At 37.3% G+C, this 20494-nt stretch overlaps 1 protein-coding gene across 1 annotated transcript in view; it reads left to right on the top strand.

Moving 5' to 3' along the window:
* Nucleotides 1-20494, top strand: part of LOC133630539 (mitogen-activated protein kinase kinase kinase 3-like) — a 41999-nt gene that overhangs the window by 13258 nt on the left and 8247 nt on the right. Inside the window, exons 3-11 of the mRNA XM_062022152.1 lie at nt 480-596; nt 682-796; nt 3363-3496; nt 3568-3641; nt 7807-7868; nt 10263-10334; nt 15141-15275; nt 17402-17550; nt 17611-17742. Of these exons, the coding sequence (XP_061878136.1) occupies nt 480-596; nt 682-796; nt 3363-3496; nt 3568-3641; nt 7807-7868; nt 10263-10334; nt 15141-15275; nt 17402-17550; nt 17611-17742 (990 nt within the window). The remainder of the gene's footprint in view (nt 1-479; nt 597-681; nt 797-3362; nt 3497-3567; nt 3642-7806; nt 7869-10262; nt 10335-15140; nt 15276-17401; nt 17551-17610; nt 17743-20494) is intronic.

The following is a 20494-nucleotide window of genomic DNA, read 5'->3' on the forward strand; positions in this document are numbered from 1 at the left end:
TACAAGCAGTCCTGCACTGTTTACTTGTATGTGATATCATGTGCGTTACAAGCAGGCCTGCACTGTGTTTACTTGTGTGTGATATCATGTGCAATACAAGCAGTCCTGCACTGTTTACTTGTATGTGATATCATGTGCGTTACAAGCAGGCCTGCACTGTGTTTACTTATGTGTGATACAAGCAGTCCTGCACTGTGTTTACACGTGTGTGATATCATGTGCGATACAAGCAGTCCTGCATAACAGTAATAAAGAACATTTGATATTTTTGAGTACGTTCTGGTGTCTGAGTTGCCATTTTTTTCTGGTAAATATCCATATTTATTGTAAAAGTGTACATAAAAATATATTTCATCAAATGCACTTGCAGTGTTATACATATATTCACAGTTAGGGGCAGACATACGTGTCATGTGACCCTCAATGAAACCAGTGTGACGATGCCTTCAAGTGTCCTCATAATTGTTTGTTTTTTGTAGCTGCTTCTGCCCCTGAAGACCCAGGAGGACTTGGACCAGGCCGTCTTGTCTCTGAGCTGCAGCACCGCGACCAGCGGCCTGCTCAGGATCCTGCTGAAGACCCCCAAGAACAACCACGTGAGGAACCCCCCAACCCCCACCCCCCCTTCACCTCTTGCAGGAAGTATGACGTTTTGCCCACTTCCTGTGGCCCCCCCTGCAGTACCTGCAGGTGACCAGCAGAGACAAGCAGAGCGAGATGAGGTCGTCGCGTTCGCTGGGCGACCTGAAAGGCTCGCTACTGAAGGGCTCGGAGAGAGTGCGCAAACATTCCACAGGTGAGCTCACTTCATCCACCCTCCATTACTTGGCTTCATGAGTGTTTACGTGTGCAGCTAGAGGGCGCTAACTCTCTGTTATATAGCATTATATCTCTTAGTGCGGAATACGTAACACGCACCAACGCCAAACTAAAGCCATTTTTATTTAACCTCTTAAGGTCCAAGCTGTTTGTTTACATGCTTTTTTAAAATTTCTCTTTGCTTATTGGACCCTAATTAGAATAAAAACTAAGAATCATCTTTTGATATGATGTACTTAGTCCATAAGTACACAAACGTGTACTTCATGTTTAGTGACATGCTAATTCTTATTTTTACACTTTTTTTTTCCAAATTCCATTGTATGTTATACTCTTCTGACACCACCAGATGGCAGTATAAGTGTCCACGTAAGTGGCCATGCGACCCCAATTCAGTAGTGTACACAATTTTTGGAAATAAGAGCTAAAAGGTGCTGTCCACGCATGTGGCCAACTAAGCCTTTAGAGGATTTATAATTAATAGTTATAAAACATGTTTAGACATAAAGAATATTTATCTTCTGTAAAACAGATAATGGTAACATAAAATAGCCAAACGTGTTGTTGTTATATTTAAAAAGATTTAACAGCTTGATGCTAAGTCAATGCTGGTTTGCCATAGACAGGCTACCATTAGCATTAGCGATTTTACATTGCGATTTTAACACCTCCAAATTTGGTAAAGGAAACTACTACTAAGAATGTTACAATTAAACTGGTGTGGATCCTCTATGGGTGGGGGGGAATGTCCCCTAAAATTTAGTGGGTGCGGCTTATAGTCTGGTGTGGATCCTTTATGGGGAGAAAATGTCCCCTAAAATTTAGTGGGTGCGGCTTATAGTCTGGTGTGGATCCTTTATGGGGAGAAAATGTCCCCTAAAATTTAGTGGGTGCGGCTTATAGTCTGGTGTGGATCCTTTATGGGGAGAAAATGTCCCCTAAAATTTAGTGGGTGCGGCTTATAGTCTGGTGTGGATCCTTTATGGGGAGAAAATGTCCCCTAAAATTTAGTGGGTGCGGCTTATAGTCTGGTGTGGATCCTTTATGGGGAGAAAATGTCCCCTAAAATTTAGTGGGTGCGGCTTATAGTCTGGTATGGATCCTTTATGGGGGGGGAATGTCCCCTAAAATTTAGTGGGTGCGGCTTATAGTCTGGTGTGGATCCTTTACTGGGGGGGGGAATGTCCCCTAAAATTTAGTGGGTGCGGCTTATAGTCTGGTGTGGATCCTTTACTGGGGGGGGAATGTCCCCTAAAATTTAGTGGGTGCGGCTTATAGTCTGGTGTGGATCCTTTACTGGGGGGGGGAATGTCCCCTAAAATTTAGTGGGTGCGGCTTATAGTCTGGTGTGGATCCTTTACGGGGGGAATGTCCCCTAAAATTTAGTGGGTGCGGCAAATAGTCCGGTGTGGATCCTTTACTGGGGGGGGGAATGTCCCCTAAAATGTAGTGGGTGCGGCTTATAGTCTGGTGTGGATCCTTTATGGGGAGAAAATGTCCCCTAAAATTTAGTGGGTGCGGCTTATAGTCTGGTGTGGATCCTTTACGGGGGGAATTTACCCTAAAATGTTGTGGGTGCGGCTTATAGTCTGGTGTGGATCCTTTACGGGGGGGATGTCCCCTAAAATTTAGTGGGTGCGGCTTATAGTCTGGTGTGGATCCTTTACGGGGGAATTTGTCCCCTAAAATTTAGTGGGTGCGGCTTATAGTCTGGTGTGGATCCTTTGCGGGGGGGGGGGATGTCCTCTAAAATTTAGTGGGTGTGGCTTATAGTCTGGTGTGGATCCTTAATGGGGAAGAAAATGTCCCCTAAAATTTAGTGGGTGCGGCTTATAGTCTGGAAAAGACAGTACAACTACGATGAATGTTACAATTAAACATCTGGTGTGTAGGAAGCACAATACCTAGAGTATAAACACGTCGTGGGGTGCGACAATTCAACATTCACTCGCAAAACCTAGCCACCGGGCGCACTTTTCCTTTCTTTGGAAACAAACGTCTCGCTCTTGGCATTAGCCATGTTGTGCAAAGGAAGTAAGGGGGCGGCGACTTTTTTTTTTTTAATCGTCTGCACCAAAAAACTCAAATATACAGACTATCCGCCCTCAGATCGGTAGGTCGTGAGTTCAAACTCCGCCCGAGTCATACCAAAGACTATAAAAATGGGACCCATTACCTCCCTGCTTGGCACTCAGCATCAAGGGTTGGAATTGGCGGTTAAATCACCAAAAATGATTCCCGGGCGCGGCCACCGCTGCTGCTCACTGCTCCCCTCACCTCCCAGGGGTCAAATGCAGAGAATAATTTCGCCACACCTAGTGTGTGTGTGTGTGACAATCATGGGTACTTTAACTTTTGAACTTCAACTTATACCCCTCAGGCCTTTACTTGCAGTATTAACACTTTTTAGGGCGCGACCAAAAACAACACTACTGCCTTCTAACATCTTGGACTCGCGACTGTCACTGATAAAGAAGAACAAACCTCAGAAAAAGGTCGTCTCGGTCCTTGTGGCGTCTCACGTGTCATCCCCCCCCACACAGGGTCTCTGCACACGGGTCGCACGTCGCCGCCCCCAGGCAGCGTCCCCGAGGAGCAGCAGCAGATCGCCCGCCAGGGCTCCTACACCAGCATCCACAGCGAGGGCGAGTTCATCCCCGAGACTCAGGACCTCGGCGTAAGAACCCTCCGGAAGTCCCGAGTCGGGCGTAGGCGGGCCTGGCACTCAAACGTCTTCTCACGTTGCAGATGCTGGATCACTTTGGCAGCGCGGGAAACTCGCTGTCGAGCAGCTGTCAATCAATCGACCAGGCGCTGGACAGGTGAGTCGAGGGGACGGGGACAGAATTCGGTTCTTTTACAGGCACTGACCCAATTCTGTCGGGAGTCGATTCACATGGAATCCAACGGTGCCATATTTAGACACCTCTGTTGCGCGTGGCGTCAGTCGAGCAGCACTGAGAGCCAAACTTCCTCCAAGTGAAGTTGCCATTGTCAACAGCTGCAAAGCAAGCATGCTCGGTAGAAGACGATCCAGGCTCCGCTTTTTCAAAAATGCTAATCCACATTGGATTTGCCGTAGCATTAGCGATTTTACATGGCGATTTCAACGCTTCTAAATTCGGTAATGAAAACGACCGTCTAATAAGAGGACATACCATAGCTAGCCTGTGCAGTGCTGCCATCTAATGTCTCGGAAGTGCAATTGCACTGCAAATGAGATTAAAAAATTAGACCGTTTTTTTTATCATTTTCAAATGTTACATAAAAAAAACATTTTATGATCAAACTATGACACACAAAAGTACCGAAAAATTGGTCCCGTTGAGTAACGGTATCGATGCCCAGGTGCGGCGCCGTGTGGGTTCAAAGGCCCCCTGACGCTCACGGGCGCCAGCCGGCAAAGAGCGTTTCGAATCAGGTCACCTTGCCGTCGCCATGGCAACAACACTCTTCCTCCGGACGGCCGGACTGTGCCGCTATTATCAGGAGAGGAGCAGAAGGAGAGACAGGACACGCGGAGCGCTAACGAGGGGATTTGGAGTGGAAAAGGGGAAAAAGGCGGCGGAAAGGTTCTCTACCTGCACCGGGCTTATCACAACGCCAACAACAATGGCAGGAAACTGCTGCATGGAACTTTTCCCTGCCAGCGGGCATACATGCCCCTTATCCAGGGTCTCCTGGCCTCTTTAACTTCAACTACTATTAGTGGGTCTACACTGGGGATGCACCATACTATTAGTGGGTCTACACTGGGGATCCACCATACTATTAGTGTGTCTACACTGGGGATCCACCATACTATTAGTGTGTCTACACTGGGGATCCACCATACTATTAGTGTGTGTACACTGGGGATCCACCATACTATTAGTGTGTATACACTGGGGATCCACCATACTATTAGTGTGTGTACACTGGGGATCCACCATACTATTAGTGTGTATACACTGGGGATGCACCATACTATTAGTGTGTATACACTGGGGATGCACCATACTATTAGTGTGTATACACTGGGGATGCACCATACTATTAGTGTGTGTACACTGGGGATCCACCATACTATTAGTGTGTATACACTGGGGATCCACCATACTATTAGTGTGTATACACTGGGGATCCACCATACTATTAGTGTGTGTACACTGGGGATCCACCATACTATTAGTGTGTATACACTGGGGATGCACCATACTATTAGTGTGTATACACTGGGGATGCACCATACTATTAGTGTGTATACACTGGGGATGCACCATACTATTAGTGTGTATACACTGGGGATGCACCATACTATTAGTGTGTATACACTGGGGATGCACCATACTATTAGTGTGTATACACTGGGGATGCACCATACTATTAGTGTGTATACACTGGGGATGCACCATACTATTAGTGTGTATACACTGGGGATGCACCATACTATTAGTGTGTATACACTGGGGATGCACCATACTATTAGTGTGTATACACTGGGGATGCACCATACTATTAGTGTGTATACACTGGGGATGCACCATACTATTAGTGTGTATACACTGGGGATCCACCATACTATTAGTGTGTATACACTGGGGATCCACCATACTATTAGTGTGTATACACTGGGGATCCACCATACTATTAGTGTGTATACACTGGGGATCCACCATACTATTAGTGTGTATACACTGGGGATCCACCATACTATTAGTGTGTATACACTGGGGATCCACCATACTATTAGTGTGTATACACTGGGGATCCACCATACTATTAGTGTGTGTACACTGGGGATCCACCATACTATTAGTGTGTATACACTGGGGATGCACCATACTATTAGTGTGTATACACTGGGGATCCACCATACTATTAGTGTGTATACACTGGGGATCCACCATACTATTAGTGTGTATACACTGGGGATCCATCATACTATTAGTGTGTATACACTGGGGATCCACCATACTATTAGTGTGTATACACTGGGGATCCACCATACTATTAGTGTGTATACACTGGGGATCCACCATACTATTAGTGTGTATACACTGGGGATCCACCATACTATTAGTGTGTGTACACTGGGGATCCACCATACTATTAGTGTGTATACACTGGGGATCCACCATACTATTAGTGTGTCTACACTGGGGATCCACCATACTATTAGTGTGTATACACTGGGGATCCACCATACTATTAGTGTGTATACACTGGGGATCCACCATACTATTAGTGTGTATACACTGGGGATCCACCATACTATTAGTGTGTATACACTGGGGATCCACCATACTATTAGTGTGTATACACTGGGGATGCACCATACTATTAGTGTGTATACACTGGGGATCCACCATACTATTAGTGTGTGTACACTGGGGATCCACCATACTATTAGTGTGTGTACACTGGGGATCCACCATACTATTAGTGTGTATACACTGGGGATCCACCATACTATTAGTGTGTGTACACTGGGGATCCACCATACTATTAGTGTGTATACACTGGGGATCCACCATACTATTAGTGTGTGTACACTGGGGATCCACCATACTATTAGTGTGTGTACACTGGGGATCCACCATACTATTAGTGTGTATACACTGGGGATCCACCATACTATTAGTGTGTATACACTGGGGATCCACCATAATATTAGTGTGTGTATACTGGGGATCCACCATACTATTAGTGTGTGTACACTGGGGATCCACCATACTATTAGTGTGTATACACTGGGGATCCACCATACTATTAGTGTGTATACACTGGGGATCCACCATAATATTAGTGTGTGTATACTGGGGATCCACCATACTATTAGTGTGTGTACACTGGGGATCCACCATACTATTAGTGTGTATACACTGGGGATCCACCATACTATTAGTGTGTATACACTGGGGATCCACCATACTATTAGTGTGTGTACACTGGGGATCCACCATACTATTAGTGTGTGTACACTGGGGATCCACCATACTATTAGTGTGTATACACTGGGGATCCACCATACTATTAGTGTGTATACACTGGGGATCCACCATACTATTAGTGTGTATACACTGGGGATCCACCATAATATTAGTGTGTGTATACTGGGGATCCACCATACTATTAGTGTGTGTACACTGGGGATCCACCATACTATTAGTGTGTATACACTGGGGATGCACCATACTATTAGTGTGTATACACTGGGGATCCACCATACTATTAGTGTGTGTACACTGGGGATCCACCATACTATTAGTGTGTGTACACTGGGGATCCACCATACTATTAGTGTGTGTACACTGGGGATCCACCATACTATTAGTGTGTATACACTGGGGATGCACCATACTATTAGTGTGTATACACTGGGGATGCACCATACTATTAGTGTGTGTACACTGGGGATCCACCATACTATTAGTGTGTGTACACTGGGGATGCACCATACTATTAGTGTGTGTACACTGGGGATCCACCATACTATTAGTGTGTGTACACTGGGGATCCACCATACTATTAGTGTGTGTACACTGGGGATCCACCATACTATTAGTGTGTGTACACTGGGGATCCACCATACGGAAGATACAGATCATTAGTAGTCAAGGAGTGATATTTGGAGGCATAAAAGTGATTTAAACATGAGTATTATTATGTCAGTAAACATCTGGACGAGGCTTTAAAGGACCAGAAGAGTGTTTGCCATCTCTAAGACATCTGACAGCTCTGACCTGCGCAGCGTACGACCATCGTGCCAATAAACACGTTAAAACTGCTAGTAGCTAGCAAAGCTAACAGCCCAACGCCAAATCAGCAACATTTTGGCCGCAACATTTTGGCCGGGGCCTGAAAGCGGACTGCATGCAAGCTATATATATATATATATATATATATATATATATATATATATATATACAGCTGGAACCAGACTGCACTTGAAAGAGAAGCAGAATAGCAAGTTAATGTTTTTTTTTACTCTTTCTGTCTATGCAGTCCACCTTTCTCACAGAACAACCGTGACAACAATTACATGAACCTCAACTACGAATACAAAGGTGAGTGAGACACACACCTGCACAACACTACCCCCCCCCCCCGCCCCCCTCACCCCTCCACGCCCCTTCCACACACACACACATACACACACACACATATACACACACACACACACACAAGTGTACAGTAACACCCTTAACGCACAAACACACATCAGTGTACAGTAACGCACTTACCACACACACACACACATCAGTGTACAGTCACACACACACACATCAGTGTACAGTAACACACTTACCACACACACACACACATCAGTGTACAGTCACACACACACACACATCAGTGTACAGTAACACACTTACCACACAGACACACATCAGTGTACAGTAACACACACATACACATGTGTACAGTAACACACTTACTACACAGACACACATCAGTGTACAGTCATACACACACACACACACACACACACACATCAGTGTACAGTAACACACTTGCCACACAGACACACATCAGTGTACAGTAACACACATACACACACATCAGTGTACAGTAACACACACACACACACACACATCAGTGTACAGTAACAGACTTGCCACACAGACACACATCAGTGTACAGTAACACACATACACACACACACACACAAATCAGTGTACAGTAACACACTTACCACACAGACACACATCAGTGTACAGTAACACACACACACACACACACACATCAGTGTACAGTAACACACTTACCACACAGACACACATCAGTGTACAGTCCCTCTCACACACACACACACACACACACACACACACACACACACACACACACTCACACACGTGTACAATAACACCCTTAACGCACAAACACACATCAGTGTACAGTAACACACACGCACACACATCAGTGTACAGTAACACACACACACACATCAGTGTACAGTAACACACTTACCACACAGACACACATCAGTGTACAGTCGCTCTCACACACACACACACACACACACACACACACACACACACACACACACACACACAAGTGTACAGTAACACACTTACCCCACAGACACACATCAGTGTACAGTAACACACACATACACAAGTGTACAGTAACACACTTACCCCACAGACACACATCAGTGTACAGTCGCTCACACACACACACACACAAGTGTACAGTAACACACTTACCCCACAGACACACATCAGTGTACAGTAACACACACATACACAAGTGTACAGTAACACACTTACCACACAGACACACATCAGTGTACAGTCGCTCTCACACGTACACACACACACACATACACACACACACACACACACAAGTGTACAGTAACACACTTACCACACATACACAGGTGTACAGTAACACACTTACCACACAGACACACATCAGTGTACAGTAACACACACACAAGTGTACAGTAATACACTTACCACACAGACACACATCAGTGTACAGTAACACACACATACACAGGTGTACAGTAACACACTTACCACACAGACACACATCAGTGTACAGTAACACACACATACACAGGTGTACAGTAACACACTTACCACACAGACACACATCAGTGTACAGTAACACACACATACACAGGTGTACAGTAACACACTTACCACACAGACACACATCAGTGTACAGTAACACACACATACACAGGTGTACAGTAACACACTTACCACACAGACACACATCAGTGTACAGTAACACACACATACACAGGTGTACAGTAATACACTTACCACACAGACACACATCAGTGTACAGTAACACACACACAAGTGTACAGTAATACACTTACCACACAGACACACATCAGTGTACAGTAACACACACATACACAGGTGTACAGTAACACACTTACCACACAGACACACATCAGTGTACAGTAACACACACACACACAGACACACATCAGTGTACAGTAACACACACACACACACACATCAGTGTACAGTAACACACACACACACAGACACACATCAGTGTACAGTAACACACACACACAGACACACACTAATGTAAAGCCCTCTCCACTATTTGTTTATCAGTCGCTGCTGAGGCCATTTTTCCTCTCCATTCTGTGCCCAGACAAACAGTAAATACAACTCCCGTTGCCATGGAGACGGCCACACAGAGTCGTCTGACTAAACAGCTGCTTCCAATTGCTCTCTATTGTGTGTGCGTGCGTGTGCGCGCGTGCGTGTGCGTGCGTGCGTGCGTGCGTGCGTGCGTGCGTGCGTCAGCACTGGTCCCCACCTGCCTTCAGTTACTGCTCCTCTGGGCTCAGCAGCGCTAGTGCTAAGCTAGCATCACATGACCTGCTCCGACCTCACCCTGGCGTGCGTTTCTTTCCCGACACGGACGGCGAACTTTGTGATGTTTTAATGTGGAGCGAACTCAGCGCCTGTGTGTCCTCCCGTTAGGACGCCACGGGAAAGGAGGAACTTTCCCCCGCCAGCTGCAGCTGCCCAGTCGGAGCAAAGACTACGGAGATCGTGAGTGACGAGTTTGTTGATGGTTTCAAACCTTCTCAAAGCCTGTCAATCAAGCAGTTTGTGCCTTCAAAATCATTGCAATATGTTCTTTTTTTTCCAAGGAACTACAAACTGCAATTTGGCTAGAAAATTTGTGTGAATGCTGAAGTTGAACGGAAATGCTAACAGCTAGCATATTCTGGACTATAAGCCACGCCCACTAAATTTTTGCAGAAAAAATATGTTTTCATATATTAGTCGCATATTTATATACGTTGTAAAATGGGTTATTTACACAGAAAAATCCTGTAAATGTTTATTTACATACCTTAATTGTTCCCAGACAGTGTCTGTGACAGGGCAGTAAAACGGATAATCAAACAAAACAGAAGTCCTGGTCATGGACCCACTAGCTGCGCAAGCTAGCTCTCCAATCAGCTAAACAGACTCAATAACTCCACGGTGACGTTTTGGTGAATTTACTGAGCAATTTGTGAAAGTGAAGCATATTAGCTGATGCTAACGGCGCTAGCTTCAGTCCGTTACGATAGCACGTGGAAATATGCATGAAAACACTCCTATAGACGTCACACACGGGACGGTTTAGTAAGTAAGAATTGTTTTAGTTATATTGTAAAACTTAGTAGAGTAGAAACGCTATGGACTGCTTTACTTCCTGTTCAAGGCATTAAAAAGGGAACTACATTTTTGTCCAAAAGATGGCGTGATAGCCCCCAAAAAATAACACACCTTTTCAGTGTCTCTGCTTGGGTTTAGTGAAAACTATTGAACACAAAACATACATATATAATATGTGTGTATATATATACGTGTGTTTGTATATATACATATATATATGTGTGTGTGTGTGTATATGTATATATGTGTATATATATATATATATGTATATACAGTATATATATGTGTATATATATAAATATTAGCCGCAGGGCGCAAAGCGTAGGAAAAAAGTAGCGACTTATATTCCGGAATTTACGGTAACAAAAAAAATAGGCAAAATTAGCTAAAAAAAATAAATAAAACGCTAGCATGCTAACACTACTATGCTAACAATACCATGCTTACAGTTAAAATACCAAAATACATGACACAAAGTTATATACCTGTTTATTATCTAAAAAAACATTTTTTTAGGTTAGCATGTTAATGTTAGCATGCTACAACGCTATCTGTAACATGCGTCAAGGACCAAATTATGTTACTCTGAGTTGTGTACCTGAAAGATTGGTTTAAAATGATAGCATGCACCAAGTACCAAAAGACGACTGATGTGCATACCTACAAAATTAGCTTTTAAAAAAGCTATAATGCTAATCTATAGGTAACAAAATATTTGACACTAAGGTGTATAGCTGCAAATAAGCTAGCATGCTAATATTAGAATGCTAACGACTGTGCCGTGGGCCGTTGAAAAATGAGCTGCGGACACACCTGTTTTAAAAAAAAAAGTTAGCTTGCCTGAGAGAGGCTAACCTTGGCTTAGCAATGATTTACATTTCCTTGTGCTAAAGCTGAAGAGCTTCCTGTCAGACAGGAAGCAGGGCGCTCAGGCTAGAAGCGTCAACCCCTCACAAAATGTGCAGTGCGGCGTTTTTCTTTAATTAAAAAAGATTTGCAAGTAAAAAAAAACTGTTTACTTCAATTAAAAAACGATTTGCAAGTAAAATAGCAATTTTGCTTAATTAAAAAAAACGATTTGCAAGTAAGACTATATTTTTTTCTTCAATTAAAAAAATGTTTTGCGAGTTAAAAAGTGTTTCTTTGAATGAAAATAAAAATGTTTTATTTAATTTAAAAAAAAAATGCAAGTTAAAAAAAATATTATTTTAATCAAAAAACGATATGAAAGTATTAAAATATATTTAATTAAAAAAACAATTCGCAGGTTGAAAAAACAATTCTTGAATTCAAAAAAATTGCAAGTCAATTTATTTACTTTCATTAAAAAAAACGATTCACAAGTAAAATGTTTTTATCTTTAATTAAAAAAATATTTGCAAGTAATTCTTTAATTCAAAAAAGATTCACAAGTAAAAAAAATAATATTTATTTCAATTAAAAACAATTTGCAAGTAAAATAGCAATTTTGCTTCTTAAAAAAACGATTTTGCAAGTAAAACTACATTTTATTCTTCAATTAAAAAAATGTTTTGCGAGTTAAATAGTGTTTCTTTAAATGAAGATAAAAATGTTTTATTTAATTTTATAAAAAAAATGCAAGTTAAAAAAATATTATTTTAATCAAAAAACGATTTGCAAGTATTAAAAAATATTTAATTAAAAAAACAATTCGCAGGTTGAAAAAAAATTCTTGAATTCAAAAAAATTGCAAGTCAATTTATTTACTTTCATTAAAAAAAACGATTCACAAGTAAAATGTTTTTATCTTTAATTAAAAAAATATTTGCAAGTAAAAAAATGTTTTCTTTAATTCAAAAAAGATTCACAAGTAAAAAAAATAATATTTATTTCAATTAAAAACAATTTGCAAGTAAAATAGCAATTTTGCTTCATCAAAAAAATGATTTTGCAAGTAAAACTATATTTTATTCTTCAATTAAAAAAATGTTTTGCGAGTTAAAAAGTGTTTCTTTAAATGAAAATAAAAATGTTTTATTTAATTTAAAAAAAAATGCAAGTTAAAAAAAATATTATTTTAATCAAAAAACGATTTGCAAATATTAAAAAATATTTAATTAAAAAAACAATTTGCAGGTTGAAAAAAAAATTCTTGAATTCCAAAAAATTGCAAGTCAATTTATTTACTTTCATTAAAAAAAACGATTCGCAAGTAAAATGTTTTTATCTTTAATTAAAAAAATATTTGCAAGTAAAAAATGTTTTTCTTTAATTCAAAAAAGATTCACAAGTAAAAAAAATATTTATTTCAATTAAAAACAATTTGCAAGTAAAATAGCAATTTTGCTTCATCAAAAAACGATTTTGCAAGTAAAACTATATTTTATTCTTCAATTAAAAAAAAAAGTTTTGCGAGTTAAATAGTGTTTCTTTAAATGAAAATAAAAATGTTTTATTTAATTTTAAAAAAAAATGCAAGTTAAAAATTTTTTTTATTTTAATCAAAAAACGATTTGCAAGTATTAAAAAATATTTAATTAAAAAAACAATTCGCAGGTTGAAAAAAAAATTCTTGAATTCAAAAAAATTGCAAGTCAATTTATTTACTTTCATTAAAAAAACGATTCACAAGTTAAATGTTTTTATCTTTAATTAAAAAAATATTTGCAAGTAAAAAATGTTTTTCTTTAATTCAAAAAAGATTCACAAGTAAAAAAAATAATATTTATTTCAATTAAAAACAATTTGCAAGTAAAATAGCAATTTTGCTTCATCAAAAAAACGATTTTGCAAGTGAAACTATATTTTATTCTTCAATTAAAAAAATGTTTTGCGAGTTAAAAAGTGTTTCTTTAAATGAAAATAAAAATGTTTTATTTAATTTAAAAAAAAATGCAAGTTAAAAAAAATATTATTTTAATTAAAAAACGATTTGCAAATATTAAAAAATATTTAATTAAAAAAACAATTTGCAGGTTGAAAAAAAAATTCTTGAATTCCAAAAAATTGCAAGTCAATTTATTTACTTTCATTAAAAAAACGATTCGCAAGTAAAATGTTTTTATCTTTAATTAAAAAAATATTTGCAAGTAAAAAATGTTTTTCTTTAATTCAAAAAAGATTCACAAGTAAAAAAAATTATATTTATTTCAATTAAAAACAATTTGCAAGTAAAATAGCAATTTTGCTTCATCAAAAAACGATTTTGCAAGTAAAACTATATTTTATTCTTTAATTAAAAAAATGTTTTGCGAGTTAAATAGTGTTTCTTTAAATGAAAATAAAAATGTTTTATTTAATTTTTTTTTAAAAATGCAAGTTAAAAAAAATATTATTTTAATCAAAAAACGATTTGCAAGTATTAAAAAATATTTAATTAAAAAAACAATTCGCAGGTTGAAAAAAAAATTCTTGAATTCAAAAAAATTGCAAGTCAATTTATTTACTTTCATTAAAAAAAACGATTCACAAGTAAAATGTTTTTATCTTTAATTAAAAAAATATTTGCAAGTAAAAAATGTTTTTCTTTAATTCAAAAAAGATTCACAAGTAAAAAAAATAATATTTATTTCAATTAAAAACAATTTTCAAGTAAAATAGCAATTTTGCTTCATCAAAAAAACGATTTTGCAAGTAAAACTATATTTTATTCTTCAATTAAAAAAAGGTTTTGCGAGTTAAAAAGTGTTTCTTTAAATGAAAATAAAAATGTTTTATTTAATTTAAAAAAAAATGCAAGTTAAAAAAAATATTATTTTAATTAAAAAACGATTTGCAAATATTAAAAAATATTTAATTAAAAAAACAATTTGCAGGTTGAAAAAAAAATTCTTGAGTTCCAAAAAATTGCAAGTCAATTTATTTACTTTCATTAAAAAAACGATTCGCAAGTAAAATGTTTATCTTTAATTCAAAAAAGATTCACAAGTAAAAAAAAATAAAAATATTTCAATTAAAAACAATTTGCAAGTAAAATAGCAATTTTGCTAAATTAAAAAACGATTTGCAAGTAAAACAATTTTTTTTTCTTCAATAAAAAAAATGTTTTGCGAGTCAAAAAGTTTTTCTTTGAATAATAATTTTAAATAAATGTCTTTACTAAAAAAAATTGCAAGTTAAAAAAAATATTTACTAAACCATTTGCAAGTACTAAAAAATATTTCATAAAAAAAACAATTTGCTTGTTAAATTGTTTATTTTTTTAAAAAGTCTTTTTTTCCCTGGCAGGTCGCAGGACACTTCCGCGCAGCTTCATGCCGCAGGAAAACCTGTTCCAGCTGGTTCCTTCCAGCCGCACGCGCAGCTACAACGGAGACAGCACCTTGCAGTACAGCGAGCTGCGCCAGCGCGGCACGGCCAAATGTGAGTCTTTCTCCTACCTCCCATTTTCAACGTTCTCAACTCCTGTTTCCCCCGGTCTGCCTGCTCATGCTCTGACTGAATCAACAGCGCCTCTGCTGGCTGCGGCCGTGTAGTGCACCATCTTTACATTTTTTTCCGAAAAGAATGCGAAAATACAATATCGGCGGAAATTTTGCGTGAATGCTGAAGAGTCAAAGCCCGACTGAAATGCTAACAGTTAGCGTGGTGGCCAAGTAGCGTCACGTAACAGAAAATATGAACCAAAAAACATGGCGTGCTAACAGTACTATGCTAACAATAGCGTGCTCACGGCTAACATTGGTGAAATACCAAAATAATGACGCTGAAATGTACACCTGCTAACATGTTGAAATGCTAACTGTAACATGTGTCAAGTGCCAAAATATATTACTCTGAGGTGTGTACCTGAAAGGATTGCTTGTATCGCACATGATATCACATGCAAGTAAACACACTGCAGGACCGCTAGCATCGCACAGGATATCACACACGGCAGGAGCGCTTGTATCGCACATGATATCTCACACAAGTAAACACGCTGCAGGACCGCTTGTATCACACATGATATCTCACACAAGTAAACACGCTGCAGGACCGCTTGTATCGCACATGACATCACACACAAGTAAACACGCTGCAGGACCGCTTGCATCGCAGATGATATCACACGCAAGTAAACACCCTGCAGGACTGCTTGCATCGCACATGATATCACACACGGCAGGAGCGCTTGTATCGCACATGATATCTCACACAAGTAAATACGCTGCAGGACCGCTTCTATCACACATGATATCTCACACAAGTAAACACGCTGCAGGACCGCTTCTATCACACATGATATCTCACACAAGTAAACACGCTGCAGGACCGCTTGTATCGCACATGACATCACACACAAGTAAACACGCCGCAGGACCGCTTGCATCGCAGGTAATATCACACGCAAGTAAACACCCTGCAGGACCGCTTGCATCGCACATGATATCACACACGGCAGGAGAGCTTGTATCGCACATGATATCTCACACAAGTAAACACGCTGCAGGACCGCTTGTATCACACATGATATCTCACACAAGTAAACACGCTGCAGGACCGCTTGTATCGCACATGACATCACACACAAGTAAACACGCCGCAGGACCGCTTGCATCGCAGATAATATCACACGCAAGTAAACACCCTGCAGGACTGCTTGCATCGCACATGATATCACACACAAGTAAACATGCTGCAGGACTGCGCTTGTATCGCACATGATATCACACACAAGTAAACATGCTGCAGGACCGCTTTTATCGCACATGATATCACACACAGCAGGAGCGCTTGTATCGCACATGATATCTCACACAAGTAAACACGCTGCAGGACCGCTTGCATCGTACATGATATCACACACAAGTAAACACCCTGCAGGACCGCTTGCATCGCACATGATATCACACACAAGTAAACATGCTGCAGGACTGCGCTTGTATCGCACATGATATCACACACAAGTAAACATGCTGCAGGACCGCTTTTATCCCACATGACATCACACACAAGTAAACACACTGCAGGACTGCTTGTATCGCGCATGATATCGGACACAAGTAAACATGCTGCAAGACCGCTTGCATCGCGCATGATATCACACGCAAGTAAACACGCTGCAGGGCCGCTTGCATCGCACATGATATCACACACAAGTAAACACCCTACAGGACCGCTTGTATCGCACATGATATCACACACAAGTAAACACGCTGCAGGGCCGCTTGGATCGCACATGATATCACACACAAGTAAACACGCTGCAGGACCGCTTTCATCGCACATTTCATTCCCATACTTGTCTTTTGATATGGCATTGATATCAATATGTGATTGATACAGCTCTACTGATGAGCGTTGGTGACTAAGATGCATGTCAAAAAGTACTTGCAGTACAAACACTTTGTAGGACTCAACAACGATACCAGAAGTGGCAGAAAAAGAAATGTAATGGTTGATAAATATTCCACAATTATCTCACACTCACTAACATTTTCTGCGTCAAGTATTTATTATTTGTGGCGATACTGTGAATGATGCAGTCCATCATCTTGTGCCGGCAGCGCCGCGAGCGCCGGTCAACTGGCGGCAAGGCAAGCTGCTGGGCCGCGGCGCCTTCGGGGAGGTTTACCTGTGCTACGACGCCGACACGGGCCGCGAGCTGGCCGCCAAGCAGGTGCCCTTTGACCCCGACTGCCAGGAAACCAGCAAGGTGAGCGTAAATAAACGGCAGGTGTGGTGGTGCGCGGCATCCTGAAGCCTTTGCGTGCAGGAAGTCAACGCTCTGGAGTGCGAGATCCAGCTGCTGAAGAACCTTCGCCACGAGCGCATCGTCCAGTACTACGGCTGTCTGCGGGACCTGGACCACAGGAAGCTCACCATCTTTGTGGAGTTCATGCCCGGGGTGCGTACTTCTCACCAATACAGGGTCACAACTGTTTTTTTCTTCGATTAAAAAAATGTTTTGCGGGTAAAAAATGTTTTCTTTAAATAATTAAAAAAATAAATATATTTAATAAATACAAATTTCAAGTTAAAAGAATATTTACTTTAATCAAAAAAACATTTGCAAGTATTACAATTTTTTAAATTAAAATAACAATTTGCGAGTAAAAAAGGTTTTTCTTGAATTAAAAAAAATTGCAACTAAATTATTATTTACTTTAATTAAAAAAAAAAATTGCTCATAAAAATAAACTTTCCTAAAAAAAATATTTGCAAGTTAAAAAATGTTTTTCTTTAACTTAAAAAAATATTTGCAAGTAAAAAAAAATGTTTTACTTCAATTAAAAAAATATTTGCAAGTAAAATAGCAATTTTGCTTTATTTAAAAAACGATTTGTAAGTAAATCTATATTTTTTTCTTCAATTAAAAAAATGTTTTGCGGGTAGAAAAAAAGTTATTTAAATAATATTTTTTTTTTTTTTTTTTTATAAAAAAAATAGAAGTTAAAAAAAATATTTACTTTAATCAAAAAAACATTTGCAAGTATTACAATTTTTTTAATTAAAATAACAATTTGCGAGTAAAAAAGGTTTTTCTTGAATTAAAAAAAATTGCAACAAAATTATTATTTACTTTAATTAAAAAAAATATTTGCTCATAAAAATAAACTTTCCTAAAAAAAATATTTGCAAGTTAAAAAATGTTTTACTTCAATTATAAAAAAATTTGCAAGTAAAATAGCAATTTTGCTTTATTAAAAAAACGATTTGTAAGTAAATCTATATTTTTTTCTTCAATTAAAAAAATGTTTTGCGGGTACAAAAGTTATTTAAATAATAATTTTTTTTTTTTTTTTTTATAAAAAAAATAGAAGTTAAAAAAAACATTTACTTTAATCAAAAAAACATTTGCAAGTATTACAATTTTTTTTAATTAAAATAACAATTTGCGAGTAAAAAAGGTTTTTCTTGAATTAAAAAAAATTGCTACAAAATTATTATTTACTTTAATTAAAAAAAATATTTGCTCATAAAAATAAACTTTCCTAAAAAAAATATTTGCAAGTTAAAAAATGTTTTTCTTTAACTTAAAAAAATATTTGCAGGTAAAAAAAAAATGTTTTACTTCAATTAAAAAAATATTTGCAAGTAAAATAGCAATTTTGCATTATTAAAAAAACGATTTGTAAGTAAATCTATATTTTTTTCTTCAATTAAAAAAATGTTTTGCGGGTAGAAAAAAAGTTATTTAAATAATAAAAAATATTTATTTTTTTTAATAAAAAAAATAGAAGTTAAAAAAAATATTTACTTTAATCAAAAAAACATTTGCAAGTATTAAAATTTTTTAAATTAAAATAACAATTTGCGAGTAAAAAAGGTTTTTCTTGAATCAAAAAAAATTGCAACAAAATTATTATTTACTTTAATTAAAAAAAATATTTGCTCATAAAAATAAACTTTCCTAAAAAAAATATTTGCAAGTTAAAAAATGTTTTTCTTTAACTTAAAAAAAATATTTGCAAGTAAAAAAAAAAAAGTTTTACTTCAATTATAAAAAAATTTGCAAGTAAAATAGCAATTTTGCTTTATTAAAAAAACGATTTGTAAGTAAATCTATATTTTTTTCTTCAATTAAAAAAATGTTTTGCGGGTAGAAAAAAAGTTATTTAAATAATAAAAAATATTTATTTTTTTTATTAAAAAAATAGAAGTTAAAAAAAATATTTACCTTAATCAAAAAAACATTTGCAAGTATTACAATTTTTTAAATTAAAATAACAATTTGCGAGTAAAAAAGGTTTTTCTTGAATTAAAAAAAATTGCAACAAAATTATTATTTACTTTAATTAAAAAAAATATTTGCTCATAAAAATAAACTTTCCTAAAAAAAATATTTGCAAGTTAAAAAAATTTTTTCTTTAACTTAAAAAAATATTTGCAAGTAAAAAAAAAAGTAAAATACAACAGTGGCTAACGTACCTCACAGTGTTTTAGCTACTTCTAGATGACTAATCCTCGCCTCCATGGCGACAAATAAAAAAGTATCATCCCTGCAGGACGTAGTATCAGCCAAAAAACAATTTTCTTTAATTAAAAAAATATTTGCAAGTAAAACATTTTTTTGCTTAAATAAAAAAACGATTTGCAAGTAAAACAATGTTGTTGTTTTTTCAAATAAAAAATTGTTTTGCAAGTACAAAAGTTTTTCTTTTAATAAAAAAAAAGAAGTTTTCTTTCATTAAGAAAATTGCGAGTTAAAAAAGATATTTACTTTAATCAGAAAACCATTTTCAAGTATTAAAAAAATAATAATAAAAAAACTATTTGCAGGTTAAAAAAAATTTTCTTGAATTAAAATAAATGCTAGTAAATTATTTACTTTAATTAAAAAACAATTGGCAAGTGTAAAAACATGTTTCTTCAAGTTAAAACTTTTGGCAGTAAAATAAAACAGCGGCTAACGTACCTCCACAGTGTTTTATCTACTTCTAGATGACTAATCCTCGCCTCCATGGCGATAAATAAAGAAGTATCATCCTTGCAGGACGTAGTATCAGCCAAAAAAAAACATTTTCTTTAATTAAAAAAGTCAATTTGCAAGTAAAAAAAACAAATCTTTAATTAAAAAAATATTTGCAAGTAAAACATTTTTTTCTTTAAATAAAAAAGGATCCGCGAGTAAAAAAAAAAATACAGTTTGCAACTAA

This window comes from Entelurus aequoreus, linkage group LG15, assembly GCF_033978785.1.
Source record: "Entelurus aequoreus isolate RoL-2023_Sb linkage group LG15, RoL_Eaeq_v1.1, whole genome shotgun sequence".
NCBI classification, from domain to species: Eukaryota; Metazoa; Chordata; class Actinopteri; order Syngnathiformes; family Syngnathidae; genus Entelurus; species Entelurus aequoreus.